The following is a 15,015-nucleotide window of genomic DNA, read 5'->3' as shown; positions in this document are numbered from 1 at the left end:
AGGAATTTTATCTGAAACTATATTAACACTCTTATTTGTTTAATAGATGACAAATATTAATAAATACCATTGACGCGGAATTCAAGTATCTCTGCATTCTATCTGCCAAATTCTTAAGAATCAATTTGATAATATAGGTAGAAAATATTCAAATCAGAGGAAAGACAAATAGTAAAAAATGAAATTTACATGCTTTCTTACTTGAAAACTAGGGTAACAAGCAAAAAGTAGCAATTTTGGTGATTAAAATGAGTCTATTCAAGGAAATAGTCTATATCCACATATAGGTTAGATATATAATCCATATTTATTCTTAGAAAAATTAGGATGTATCTTAAGTGGATAAAAAATTACAAAATGGCTTTCAATAAATTCAAAGGTGTTATAAAATTCAAAATGTAGTTGATGTATATGGCTCTGTACCCTTTAGTATCTCTACACGAGGAGCTAAATGAACAGAGTTGAGAGTGATGCCAATAATTTCTTTTTAATTGCAATGTGAAAGTTGCAATATACAAAGGACAATGAGTGAACGTATATTACAGGTAGAGCTCTGACCCACAACCTGCAGCAACTGCCCAGGACAGATCCCTTTAGCTCCAATAAGCTACCAAGAAGCCAATCGACTCCAATTCTGCCAAGAAGAAAATCAGCCTTTTTTAGCTAGTAACATTTCTAGAATCCTATCAACTGATTCTTTAATATCCAACTGAGAAGGACTTGATCAGCAATTCACAAGTTCCTTAATTAATTTTTCCTACTTCCAGTTTAAGATCAATGAACCAGAGAAGGTCAACGGTGCACCCTAAGCAATCACAGAAAATAACCTGTTTGTGGTAACTTCTTTACAGTTTTCCCATTTCCACAGCTTCCAGTCGCAGCATGCCTGACGTTTTCCCACTTTCTTCATTACAAATATTTCCTCTTCTCCCTCTCTTTGAGCCAGTGATGGTGGCTGACTTCCTTGATATAACAACACTTGATAACCTTTTCTGGTCCTTGCCTAGTTGGTCCTCTTTTACATCTGTAGCTATCACACTCAGGCTGTCTGCAGTGCCTGCTGCTGTGAACTCCAGGCTTTCCCAGGTGCAGACCCCAGAAGAGCCCCTTCTTGCCTTCGTCTTACTTTGTGTGTGGAGTATGATGGCAGGGTAATACAGGATGGAGTCCAAACTCTTTTCTCTTGCCTTTCAGTTTCTCTGCTACATGTTTTGGGTTCGGAACTGGGAATTTGTTATTTGTTTCAGTGTGCTTGCAATCATTTGTGGAATACAGCTCTTCTTTCTCACCCTCCTCTACTGTCTTTTGTGTCAACAGCTTTGCTTTATGCTGTTTAGAAGTGTTGACCGCAAGAAGGAGGATCACAGGGTAAAATACAAATGTAGGCTTCACAAGCCTGTTGTCCCAGGTGAGCTTACTCATGGATAAGTTTGGTCTTTGTATATTTTCACCAATGGAAATTGTTTTGTTTCTGGCTTAAGACACAATTCCCGGACACCTTTGATGTACAAGTCAGTTTGCATCCTGCATTGTCTAGAAATATATCTTCCCTTTGTGTTGCCTTTTGAACCATTTGCTTTAATATTTTACTGGTTTCCTCAATAATTAAATGTAAAGTTAAAATTTTAACGGGTCCATCTATATTTGTATGGCATAAATTTATTCTTAACTATTATACTACTATATACATATTGTATGATTTAAAATTCAATAATATATAGTTTTTCAATTATCTCTAATTCTACATATCTTTATGGGTGAGTATATTGACTTTATTACATTTTGATTCATTTTGAAGAAACAAGATATCAGGATGTATCTTTAAAAAAATACCACTGGCTGGGCTTACTTTACAATTTGAAAATGTTTCTTTGAATGACTTAGGACTTGAACAAGAAAAAGGCAAAGTACATGTTAAATATGCTTAATATATTGAATAATTTAACATAAAAATGTTACATAATCATATGTTCAAATGGGTTATCTTGGATTATCTCTTCTTATTCGATCCACCAAAGTTGCTGTGTCATTCACTGTTTTGTGGTTGATGTGGGGCCTTCAGATTTTAATTCCTAGAGCTGCAAATTACTAAAACTCCATCACAGCATGTCATATTTTCAGCAAAATGTAGGAAAACACACACACACACCCTGACAATGTTAAGATAACATTTGTTGCTGTTTTTTAATCTTTAGTAAAGCTAAGGAAACCTTGTGTGACTCTCTTTAGAAAGGTTTGCTAATCAGAAGTAAGTGTGTGCTGGGTCAGAATGGTCTTAAAAAATCAAACATAGGCTATAGTGGCTGTCCTCATGATACGATATTAAAAATGTATATTATGTATGTTGAATATCCCTATTATTACCATTGTGATAAAATCTATTTCCCAAATGAAAAAGAAAAAAGTACATTAAAATTAAAAAGAAAAACCAAGTACATGGGCCAGGGATTTAGCTCAGTGGTTCTGCCACCTCCCTCGCAAACACAAGGTCCCAAGTTCTATCCCCGGTACCAAAAAAAACACCAAAAACAAACGAAAAAAAAAACAGAGTACAATAATAGTTTTCCTTCATAGAAATCATGGCTGTAAGTTGAAATGCAGAACATAGAGTAAGAAGGAAGATTTATCAGAAGTTACTATAGAACAAGAGTCTATGATGAGGCTGTTAACACATTCAACCATAATAAAGGACAGGGATTGTAGCCCAGAAAATAAAGTGCTAATCCCTCAGAGGATATTAAAAAAAGATAAAAATTACAATGAAGCCTGTCTGTGCCCCTAGGTATGCTTTGCAAATTCTAATTAGTTGTCCATTGAACTATTTCACTCTTTAAATGGCTCACATATTCTATTTATTCCAAAATCAAAATGACAACCAGGCCTTTTGTGCATGTGCAAATTTGGGGAATAGAGTACAGTTCCCAGAGTACTTAGTATTTGTACAGTTTACTTTATTTGTTCCATTGTTTTTAATATTTTTTTGCAAGGCATTGCAATGTATAGGCAAAATAGCTTAAGATTGGTGTGTCCCTACTACATTTTATACTGTGCAACCTTGTTTCAATTCTCTGCTGATCATAAGTTTATTTTGGCTATTATTATTGTGACATTATTGGATGTAATTTTTTTATTTTTCACTCCTTTGTTGTGATGATTTTGCTTCACTCGTAGTGAGACACATGCTATGAAACATAGGACAAAAAACTAGCAAACACCCATTAAATTTTTTCTTTATTATAAAGTTGAACAAATTAATGAAGAAAAATATCTCTGATGCTTTCAAAAGCCATTAATATGTTAAGATATGAAAGTCTTTCACTTTTAAAAATATTTTAGTGATAATTTGTCTGTAGTATTATATCAAATTTCTTTGCCTACTATTTTAAGATACAGACTCATTCTAGTATAATTTTTATAAGCCCAATTTACATATATGTATATACTTCAAATAAATTAATTCATTATTTTGGGGTCTTTATTAATAATGGTATTATATATATATGTTCTTGCCTATAATTTTGGTTCAACTGCGATGGTCAAAAATAGGATCACCATCTGTTATATTCCTCCTATGATAATGCACTAGATTAACCATTTACAATAAATAGATGCTTACTATTAGTTCTGTTTCCAACAAATTCATTTTCTTGAGAAGGAGAAGTTTAAGATATACACCTGGAAAATATTATGTTGAATGAAATAAACCACACACACAAGCTTAAATACCATATGATATCTTTCACGTGAGTAAGGCAAAGTAAAAACAAAGAGAATATTAAAGGAAGAACAGGAGACAAGGGGATGGATCTCTGGGAGATGAAAAGGGGTCCAAGAGATCAAGGACAAGGGGTGAAGGATAGGGAAGGAAAACAAGTAGAATAAGGATATGTCATGGACAGCAACCTGACAACCTCAATGGATATAAACATTATATGCTAGAAACATGAGCTAAGATTAGCAACATTGGTAAGGGTGGAAATGGGGAAAGGGGAATGAAGTGAGGAGGGAGGGAAAAGGAGGGAAGAGTTTTTAAAAAGAAGAAACAAGCTGTATTATGTGCATGTATCCATTCCCCAAGATGATTCTAAACTGCATGTACTACAAACATGTACTAGTAAAAAAAGACATACACATTGATAAAAAAATCTTCTCAGTTACTCAATATGTAAGAATATAAAAATGTATAAACTTTAAAATTCAATGAGAAAAAAATAGATTGTTAATTTAGGGAAATATTTTGATATAAATTTACATAATGTTAAAATCTAAGAAATCTGGTTGGTTATGCCCCGGCCATATTGCTTTTGTCTCTCCTTTGTTCAGAGACAGCCAGGCAGATCTATTCCCCTAATAAAGGCTTGTTGTGGGCTGGTCTGGTCTTGGTCTTTCGCCTTTTACCTGACAACTCAAAAAGGTATTTATTATGACACCTCACTAGTTGAAGTGTAAGCATTCACAGGTTTGCTGTACTTAGCAGGGCTTTCTCATGGTAATCTCAGGACTGTAAAAGACTTATGGAAAACCATGAGTGTGAGCTTGAGGCTTGTAGAATAACAATGACACTGAGGAAACTTGGTTTCCTTCAAAATTGCCTGAGGTTTGATGACAAAACCAATTGCCAAAAAAGAAAAAGAACTGATAATTTAGATGCTATCTGGTCATTGTTTGACAGATTTGTGAGTAATTGCTAAGCAATTTATACACCTTCTGAATACTTGACAATTGATGAACATCTTGTAGCATTTTATGGCCACTGTAGTTTCAGGCAATACATACCAAAAAAATGCTTCAAAATATGGCATAAAAATTTATGCCTTTGTAGATGTGAAGACTTATTATGCTTTCAATTTAAAAATTTATCCTGAAACTCACCCACCAGGTCCTTATTCATATAGCAATAAACCAAATGATCCTCCTCCCCATACCAGGGATCGAATTCAGGACCTTGCAATTGTCAGGCAGGCACAGCACCACTGAGCTACATCCCTGGGTGCCCCCCACCCCATGATGTTGTGAACAGACTTGTTGCACCCATCTCCCAAACTAATCGGAATGTGACATTCAACAATTGGTTTACCAGTTTCCAATTGATTTTACATTTGCTAATAGAGTACAAGTTGACCAGTGTAGGAACGGTACACAAGAACAAAGCAGAAATTCCAAATGAAATGTTGCGATTTCAAAATAGAGAATTGTATAGTACAATCTTTGAATTTCAGAAATATGACATTGGCCTCCTATACAGCAAAGAAAAACAAACTGGTACTGCTGATGTCAACATTACTCCGTGATGAAAATATTGATAGGGAAACCTTGACAAAACAGAAGCCTGAGATGGAAACTTTCTACAACAAAATCAAAGGTGGAGTAGATGTTGATGAGTTATGCAGCAACTATGATGTCACTCATTGAAACACAAAGCGTTGGTCAATGGTTGTGTTTTACTCAATCCTAATCATAAGTGGTATAAATAGTTTGATAGTTTGCAATGAAAATAACAAGTACAAAATTCCATGGAGAAATTTTCTTAGAGAATTGGGACTGGAACTCATACAAGATCATTTACAGCAAAGGAAAAACAAATGTTTCTGCCTGGGGAACTGCACAAAAAAATTGTGGAGCACACTGGTGAGCTGACAGGTGAACAGGCAGGCACAGCACCACAAAGACCTGCTATGACAACAAGAAAACCAAGAAGATGTCCACTGTTCCCTACAAGAAATGACAGGAAAACAAAACATATGTGCTATCATATTGAGCAATACTTGTGACTAGATCATGCAGTTTTCATGTGTGAAGACGTCTGTGGGTGTGATAGTTGAAGCAAAGATTTTTTCTGTGGTAGACTTTTGTTTGTATTTATATTGTAGTTCACATAGGTTTTTATTTCTGATGTTATCTTTTAGGTTTTGGAAGCAAGTAAACAGCTGATGTGAAAATATTGATGTCTATTCTAAGCACTCATTACATATTTGATATTTTATGCTACTGATATCTTATTTTCCTGCTAAGTGCACATTGTACAATATAGTATGAAGCTCCTGACAGATCAGGAAGAGAACAGAGGTGACAAGAATGGCCTGCCACACAGGAAAAGAAAGCTAAGCACATGTGCTGTCAATGTAAGCAAGACATGTGCACAGGACATGGAATTGTCATGTGTGAAGACTGCCTTGGGTGTGACAGCTGAAGCAAAGATTATTTTCATTGTAGACTTTTGTATTTTCATTGTAGTTCATATAGGAATTTATTTCTGATGTTATCTTTTAGGTTTTGTTATTAAGTAAACAGCTGATGTGGAAATGTTGATGTTTATTCTAAATGCACATTACATATTAAGAATTTAATACTTTATTGATATTTATGTTCCTGTTAACACATTAAATAGCAAGACCAGTGATATGTCAAGAATGTCCTACAAAAAGGCCAGGAAAGCAAAACACATGTGCTGTCATTAAGCAATACACGTGAATAGAATGTGCTGCTGTCACGTGTGAGAACTGTATTAGGTATGATAATTGAAATAGATATTTTTTGTACAGTTCTATTGGTATTTATTTTCATTGTAGTTCTTGTAGGAATTTCTGTTATTTTTTATTTTATTTTGTCTCCCCCCCAACCAGGGTTCGAACTTAGGACCTTGCACTTGCCAGGCAGGCACAGCATTAATAAGGTACATCCCTGGCCCTTCTGTTGTTATATATATTTTTTTCGGTACTGGGGATCAAACTCGGGACATTGCGCTTGCGAGGCAGGCGGTAGAACCACTGAGCTAAATCCCCGGCTGTTGTTATTTTTTAAACTTTGTACACCACAAAACAGTTGATGTTGAAAGTTTTGGTGCTTTTTTATGAATACACAATAAATATTAAAAATTCCATACTTCATTTTTTCAATATTTTTCCTGTTAAGTACCCATTTTTAATGTAATAAAGCTCATAAATGTAATAAAATAATGTAATAAAACTAATAAATTAAAATTAATAATTCATCAATAGAAATATTCTAAATAATAAATGTGCCTTTATGACATTGTTTTAATATTTTCTTTATTTATAATTTCTGTAGGTATGTAAAATGTTCATGACCCATAACTTTAGGTAGGTGAGTAGAAAGTGAAATACTACTGAAAGTGAAGAAATGATTTAACATTAGTGAAAAATAATTTTCTAGTAGTAGCTAAATTTTATCCATTTGATCCCCACAATCTGTGTCCCATCTCTACCCCCGCCCCCTACTGGGGATCAAACTCATTACCTTGCACTTGTAAGGCAGTTGTGGCACCAGTGAGCTAAATCCCAGACCCCCTCCACAATCTTTTTTACATACATATCAAACTAAAACTAAAAGCTTCAGATTTTTTTTCACATGCTTCAAAGTAACACTTCTTTTCACACTTTCTTCCACTGGTGTCTGACTCTGATGTTAAAAAAATGGTTAGAAGGCCAAATTTCCATCAAGAGTGGTGTATTGGAGAGGAGACCAATGAATGCAAAGACCTTTCACAAAGACCATTTAAAAGAATGACATCAATTTATCTGGTTTTATAATTTTTTAAGTAAGTAGAAACAATATTTTAAAATTTTCAGGTACTTTCTAATTTGTCCAGTTTAGTCATCCAGCTGACAAAGCAGAGCAACACCACGCTTGATCCAGTGCTGAATGGGTAGGTCTGTTTTTAGCAACACTGCAATGACAAAGTTAGTAGAATGTCCTGTAGTGGAAAGAGTTCCTTTACGTTCACTTGTCTTGTACAGTGGACAGATATAGGCATCTGACTTCATAATCTTGGACTTATGTGCTTGTAAAAAAGAGAAATATATTCATTTGGTAAAGAGAAAACAGTCACTGGTAATAAAAGCACAATTGTTGTCTTGTAAAAATGTAAGGTTTTATGATATTTGAAGATCTTAAAGTTTTTGCTTTTACAGTTGGCATATTATTGGTATATTATTATATGATTCATGTAGTAAATGATTCTAGGTCTAGAAGTCCAGAATAAATTTTAAAGTCCTGATCTCTTAGCAGGGATGAAAGGACTCAAGAGGATTTGGAAGGCAAGGAATAAGAAAAGGAGAAGGCCGGGGATTTAGCTCAGTGGTTTCGCTGCCTGCTGCGTAAGCACAAGGACCCGAGTTCGATACCCAGTACCAAAAAAGAAAAAAAAAAAGGAGATAAGGAAGGAATAAAACACAGTATGAGTAACGAGAAAGATTCAAAAAGAGAAACACTACTACAGCACTAATAGAAGAAATCCATTAATAAGAAGTTAAAAGTATGTCTTTAGCATGTTACTAGTAAGAAAGAAAAATACACTAACAAATTCTTTTTTGCCAACTCAACAAAAAGAATCTTCAATTTCTGAAAAGCCAGATATAAAGTATTAGTAGTCTTTCTAAACTAGCTACATTTCTCAAAATTGAACCACATTAATAATGGAGATATTTGATAGATTGGGTGGTGATTCTTGGGTGATTTGCAAATGTTTTTATTTATTGCTTTTTAAAAATAAGAAAATTTGGCTGGGTATGGTGGCGCACCCCTATAATCCCAGCACTCAGGCTGAGGCAGGAGGGTTGCCTTGAGTTTGAGGCCAGCCTGAGCTACACAGTGAGTTCAAGGCCAGCCTGAACTACATAGTGAGACCTTGTTTAAAAAAAAAAAGAAAGAAAGAAAGAAAGAAAGGAAGAAAGGAAGAAAGGGCTGGGGATTTAGCTCAGTGGTTCCACCGCCTGCCTCACAAGCACAATAACCCGAGTTCGATACCCAGTACAAAAAAGAACAAAAACCAAAAAGAGAATAAGAAAATTAGGGTTACAGGTATAGCTCAGTGGTAGAGCACTTGTTTGGAATTCGGGAGGCCCTGGGTCCCATCTACAGCAATGAAAAAAAAAAATAAAAAGAATTAAAAAATACTGATAATGGCACAAGGAGGAAGGACCAAGTGGCTTCTCTAAGGGGGCAAAAGTGGCTTCCACCCCTTGTGGCTTGCAACATATATGCCTTGGCTGGCTCTTTGGCTTAAGAGTTTCTTATAGCCAGAAAATCCTAGACACTAGCTGGAGACTGTGTCAAGCCTATTTGTGTCTCTAAATAGTATGCAAAGGGAGTTCAGATTCAAAATATGGATGGCAACTATTCAATCTCAATTTTTTTTTTTTTGGTACCAGGGATCAAACTCGGGTCCTTGCACTTGCGCATCAGGTGGTGGAACCATTGAGCTAAATCTCTGGCCCGCAACTATTCAATCTCTGAAAGCCTTTGTAGAAGTGTGTGGGAAGTATAAAGAAAATGATCCAGGGCCTGGGATTTAGCTCAGTGGCACCGTGCCTGCAAGCTCAAGGTCCTGAGTTCGATCCCCGGTACCAAAAAAAAAAAAAAAAAAAAAAAAAAATCCATCCTGTGAGCTAAGAGCACAAAGAAGCAGAATGATAGTCCTAAAATAATATAAATGCTACACACAAAAAAAGGGGAACAATGCATCTCCAATGTGGATATTTTGTCATTTGAAAATTACAATCAAGTTAAATCCTAAAAGGTTTGAACAAAAATTTATTTCAAGTAGCAGTTAATAAGTTATCATTATTTTCCCTAAAACTCAAGGAAATTTTGTGAAAAAATATATTTACATGGTTTCATCCATATGATGGGCATCAGGTCAAACAGAAGTTTGTGATATTGTTCAGCAAGCAAGCCACTGTAAAGAGAAATTGACAAGTTATTAGTTATTTCTGAAATTTGCTTCTTAGAACAGATTGCTACTTGGATATTGGTTTTTATATAGGAGAAGAAACATTAAAAAAGAAGAGGGGGGGAGGGGAAGAAGGCAATGAAGAATTGAGAGAAACAAAAGAAAATTATGGAAAGGCGAAATATAACACAGTGGACAAACATCAGTGCCTGCCTGTTAAGTACCACTCACAAGGCAGACATTATGCCATCACAGTTGACTCTGACAGTGACCTTGCTTTATCTCACAGGTAAAGATGGGGGCTCAGAGATGCTGAGTACTCTTTTCACAATCACATAGCTTTTAAGTGCAAGTGTCAAGATTCAAGTATAGAACAGCCTATCTAGGAAATTTGATTACTTTTCATTATGCTCCATTGTTTGTTGAAAAGGAAAAACGAATACATATAGAGTGATCATTATGTATAGCAAACATGTAGTAATAAAAAAATAATGAAAAAGTACTGGGCACGTAGTTCTGTGTTAGAGCAATTGCCTAGCATGTGCGAGGCCAGTACTGCAGATAAAGAGGTAAATGAAAAAGGAATAAATATAGAAGGCAAAATAAGTGAACAAAAATGTCAGAAAAGTGATTGAAAAAGGAAACTAATAAAAAGAACTATGTGTAGTGGTGTCTCCTCATAACGCTGTTTCAGAATTATCTCTGTGGAATTACTTTAGTGCTCAGTGTTAGGCATTTTTTTCTATCTCAGTCTTTAATGTCAATCTTTAACATGCCCTTGGGAGCAAAGTCTAGCCCTGCCTTTGGAAATGGAGAATTATGCCTATGAATGGATTGGTAAAAACCAAGATGCTAAGGGAAATATTTTCTCCTCTCCTGCCTCTATTTTATTTTTATTAGTACATGTTTGTGACACATAATGAATACATTCATCATGGGGAATTGGTACATATTCATTTCTTAATCTATTTTACTTTCACTTCCTTTGGTTCCCTTTTCCTCTATCCTTATTTCCCCTTCCCATCTGCAAAAGGTCTATTTCCCTGTTTATTTTGCTCTTTAAATTGTTTATGCTTTGGGCTTCTCATATAAGAGAAATCATGTGATATTTAACCTTCTCTGTCTGATTTATTTCACTTGACATTACTAACCCTATTTATTTTAAACTAGGAATAGTTTCCTAAGAGTGAAGCTGGAAATTCAATGTTTATTCAAAGTATTTATTAATTATTTCATGAACATGCAAGAAACAGTTTTCTGTTCACTAAAAAGAAACTTTATTATAACTCAATTATTGAAAATTGGGAAAAATATATAAAGAAAATTAGGTCAGTTCTATACATTATAAAATGAAAGGTAACAAAATAAAGCAGGAAAATAACTTCACCAAATTTTCTACTGAGACCACTGAAATATTTGAAATATTAACTAAAAATTGTTTAGACCTAAAAATAATCACACAGCAGTTGTCCCAACCTGAGTAATGATTTATGTAAGAATTCTGATGTATTATTTGACTTATTCCCTAGAAGAGGTCTTTTAATTAAAAAAAAAATAGCACCAGACCCCGAAACCACCTGCCTATATTACCAATGATTCAGGTACAACCAAAGAGAGTTTTACAGTTGAAAACTACTGACCTTGCTCTGTCCCAGCGTGCTCCATCAAGATACAATCCATGTATGTAAACACCATCTTCTGGTGCTGTGTCAGATGTATCAGAAGGAATCACCTGCAGGGAGAAGCCCACACTAGGAATGCTCTCTAATACGCAACTTAGTCTGAGAAAGGAAACACTGGCTAAATATTCAGAACACATTCAGGAAACTCTATTATGTTACATAGCTATTATAAGCTATTACAGCTTGTTTAAGTATAAATCTTTTCTGCTATAGTATATGGTAATGTATAGCTCTTTTTGAAGCATTTTATGAGGTTTTACTCCAGCATACATTAATTTTGTTTAAGTAGAACAACATTGGATTATTTGAATCAAATATTGAAAATAGGAAAGTTCTATACTAGTGATATATGTTCTTCATGGAACACAAATTGAAAAGTAAAATTTCCTATAATGGGTCATATGAATTCTTCATAACCTTCTTGCTTAAATAAAATGGATTTGTGCTGTAATGATGTACTGTTGAGTTTAAGTAGTTACTGTACCTCAAATTCATATCCTAGTAAATCAATAGGGATGGTGTATTTTCTGGCATAATTCTGCATAGCTCCAGTTAAAAAGGCTTGGGTGAAAAAGAAACCTGAGAGCCAAAACACACAGGGTTTTCCGGAGTCATACCAGTCCTATAAAAGGGAAAACAAAATTCATTATGTCTATCCTTTCACTTCTCCAAATGTTACTTGACATACAATTCCTGATACTGATGTGTGTGTGTGTGTGTGTGTGTGTCCCACATACTCCATCACTAGTATGATCAAGCACACTGTCCTAGCTCTTTTCCTTTCTAGTTACACTTCTTGGAAATTCAAAATAATGTAAGCTTTAATCTGAATGAAATACATTTTGAAAGATTCAAACCTTCTACAAAAGACTAAATGTAAATTATTTGGGGATTTATTATGTTGCTTACCCCACTCAAAAGCCACTACGATTAAAATTAGCTTTAGCCCTCATGTGTTGATTCCAGTTCCTTAACCCTTCTAATTCCTTGTCTCCGTGCCCAGTGGCCCCTCCAGTTCAGATGCTCCTGGTCTTCTTTCTGTAATAGTGTGTACTGCCCTCTTGCTTCTTCCCTCTCTCTGCTGAATACATCTAGAACAATGCTGCTTGGAAAACATCTGACCATGCATAGTTTGGATCAGATTTATCATCTCATATAATTCTTCAGCAACCTACTGAGTTCTTCATCCACCAAATTAAAGCCTAAGCTTCTTAGTCTCCTGTGCAACATACTTCAGAGTCTGGTCCCAGAGTGTAGTTTTAGCTCTATTTCTCTTTTTCTTCAAGTGTCTAATTAAACTGAACTTTTTGGTGGTCTCTTCTGTGCTGGCTGAGCGCCTGTTGTTTTTTTCTGCCTGTGTTAAAGTAATACTACCCTTCTTTCCCTCCCCAAGGCCTTCCAGTGGTGCAGTTTCATGTAGCCTCTTGGGGTAGGTACATGATTTATGCCTGGTCAGTCACACTTCAAGCCATAGTTATTGACCAAAGAATGGACATGGGATCTATTCAAAGCCAAAGATGCAGAAACTCTTATTTTTAGGGAAAAGAAACTCAACTTTTTGAAGTTGTGTGAGGTAAGGCCATAGTTGCTGCTGTTATCCTGTTGCTATAGATGAGAATCTGAGAATAGAGTTAACCCAAAGGAAACAGAGCTGAGAGTACAAGAAGCCAGGACCAGGTAACCATGTTAGCCCCCAAGTCAAAACATATCTGTAACTACTTTAACTCCTGGACTTTTCAGTTACGTGGGGGAACAAACTTTCTTTCTGCTATGTCAGAATTTTTGTTTGTTACAAAAGAATTGATCCTATATGATACAGTACCTTTTATCCCACAGCTACACAGGTGTCTCAGTAACTTTTCTGGGACAAACTACCCCAAACCCACATATTAAAGGAGCAGAGATTTATTTTGGCTCACAGTTTTTTTGTTTTGTTTTGGCTCACAGTTTTAGCACATGCATGTGCGCGCGCGCACACACACACACACACACACACACACACACCCCAAAAGAAACAGTCTCACAGTGCAAGAAAGTCAAATGGTTGACCTAAGAGACTAGGAAAAAAATATTTAAAAATTTAAAGTGGAAACAAGAAAAACTGTATTTTGGGGCCAGGGGATTTGGCTCAGTGGTTCTGCTGCCTGCCTTGTAAGCGCAAGGACCTGAGTTCAATCCCTGGTACCAAAAAACAGACAAACAAACAAATAAAACCAAACTGTATTTTATAGCCTCACAAGCACTGGTTATTTTATGATTTACTTCAACATGAAACAAGGTTTTTGTATAATAAAAAGGCAACTGTTTTTATTTGGTTCTTAAATGTCTCCCCAAAAGCGCATGTTTTGAAGGCTTGGTGTCTAGCTGTAGTGCTACTGGGATATAGGGCCTATTGGAGCCCATTAGGTCATTAGGAGTGTGTCCTTATAGGGAATTTTGGGATTCCCATTCCTTCTCTCTTTTACTTCCTAACTGCCATGAGCTCAGCAGCCTTGCTCTAACCACATACCTCTACCACATGATGTTCTGCTTCATTGCAAGCCCAAAGCAATAGGGGCAATAAACCATGGACTGAAGCCTCTGAAATCATAAGCCAGAATAAATCTTTTCTCTTTGGAAGTTGTTTATTTCAGGTATTCTGTCACAGTGATAACACTGTCAATGTCACAGCAACTGATCATTAAAGACATATATCTTTGTGAAATTCCAAAAAGATATTTCTAGGATTCTCCCCATACCTCTGCATAATGATCAACTATAGGGTAGGGCAAGCAGGGTAGTTCAAGAGGAAAACCAGTGTCTTGTCATAAGTTTTCCTGTGGTCTGAACATCCTCGTGTGTATATGTGTGTGAATGTGTGTGCACGTATGCATGTGCACACGTGTGTTGGGGGACTCAAAGCATTCATCTTTTTCCCAGTTTTATGAGATAAGAGATAAGAAGTACCAATTTTAAGATAATGGACAATAATTGATACTCTGTTTTCTTTTTTTTTTTCTGATACTGGGGATTGAACTCAGGACCTTGTGCTTGCCAGGCAGGCAAGGTGCCACTGAGCTACATACCTGACTGGACAATAATTTTACTCAAGTCTTTGAAATGTATATATTTTTCAAGATTCTAAAATTTCAGTTAGATCACCATGAAACTGCTAATCACATTCCATTCAGAGAGATTAAGTAACTGTAGTCAGTTACTAACATTACTCCTCAGTCCATAAATATATACACATATATAATTTCACATATTCTTTTACCTGTAAAAATTTCAACCGGGCTAGAAAATCTGTGATGTAGCTTCCTAGAGGCTTAAGACTTGGGTATGATCGTTTGGCCCACATTTCTGGAACCTTTCCAATAAGCAAGCTGCTACAAAGTGCCTCCAATGCTGAATCCATTACAACCACACCCTTAATAGCTTTTTCAAGGTCCCGCAGAGTGTTACATATAGTTATAGTTAAACTGCAATGAAAGAAATTATATCAGCAACATATACATGATAGTAAAGGTCAACATATAGTTTTCCAGAAGACCAAATAGCAAGAATCTCATTCATAACCTTATGGGAGTGTTTCCCAGCCCCACTGGGATTTTGATATGTGTCTCCCTGATTCTTAGTGATGTTAAGCATTTTTCCATATAC

The 15,015-nt window shown here is 35.6% G+C and overlaps 1 protein-coding gene across 15 annotated transcripts in view; it reads right to left on the bottom strand.

The window, feature by feature from the left end:
• Positions 1-2,934: 2,934 nt before the first annotated feature.
• The window catches only part of Dnah12 (dynein axonemal heavy chain 12), a 277,734-nt gene continuing 265,653 nt past the window's right edge, over positions 2,935-15,015 (bottom strand). For all 15 annotated transcript variants that reach the window (XM_087182321.1, XM_087182331.1, XM_087182327.1 and 12 more), the window contains 5 exons: positions 14,630-14,834; positions 11,858-11,995; positions 11,332-11,423; positions 9,630-9,697; positions 2,935-7,801 (listed from right to left, as the gene is read on the bottom strand). In XM_087182321.1, coding sequence (XP_087038447.1) covers positions 7,611-7,801; positions 9,630-9,697; positions 11,332-11,423; positions 11,858-11,995; positions 14,630-14,834 — 694 coding nt within the window. In that variant the 3' untranslated portion in view covers positions 2,935-7,610. The remainder of the gene's footprint in view (positions 7,802-9,629; positions 9,698-11,331; positions 11,424-11,857; positions 11,996-14,629; positions 14,835-15,015) is intronic.

Source organism: Heterocephalus glaber, unplaced genomic scaffold, assembly GCF_053883595.1.
Source record: "Heterocephalus glaber isolate CG9 unplaced genomic scaffold, H.glaber_assembly_v1.0 deba00001472, whole genome shotgun sequence".
Lineage (NCBI taxonomy): Eukaryota > Metazoa > Chordata > Mammalia > Rodentia > Bathyergidae > Heterocephalus > Heterocephalus glaber.
This window is presented reverse-complemented; position numbering and strand designations above follow the sequence as displayed.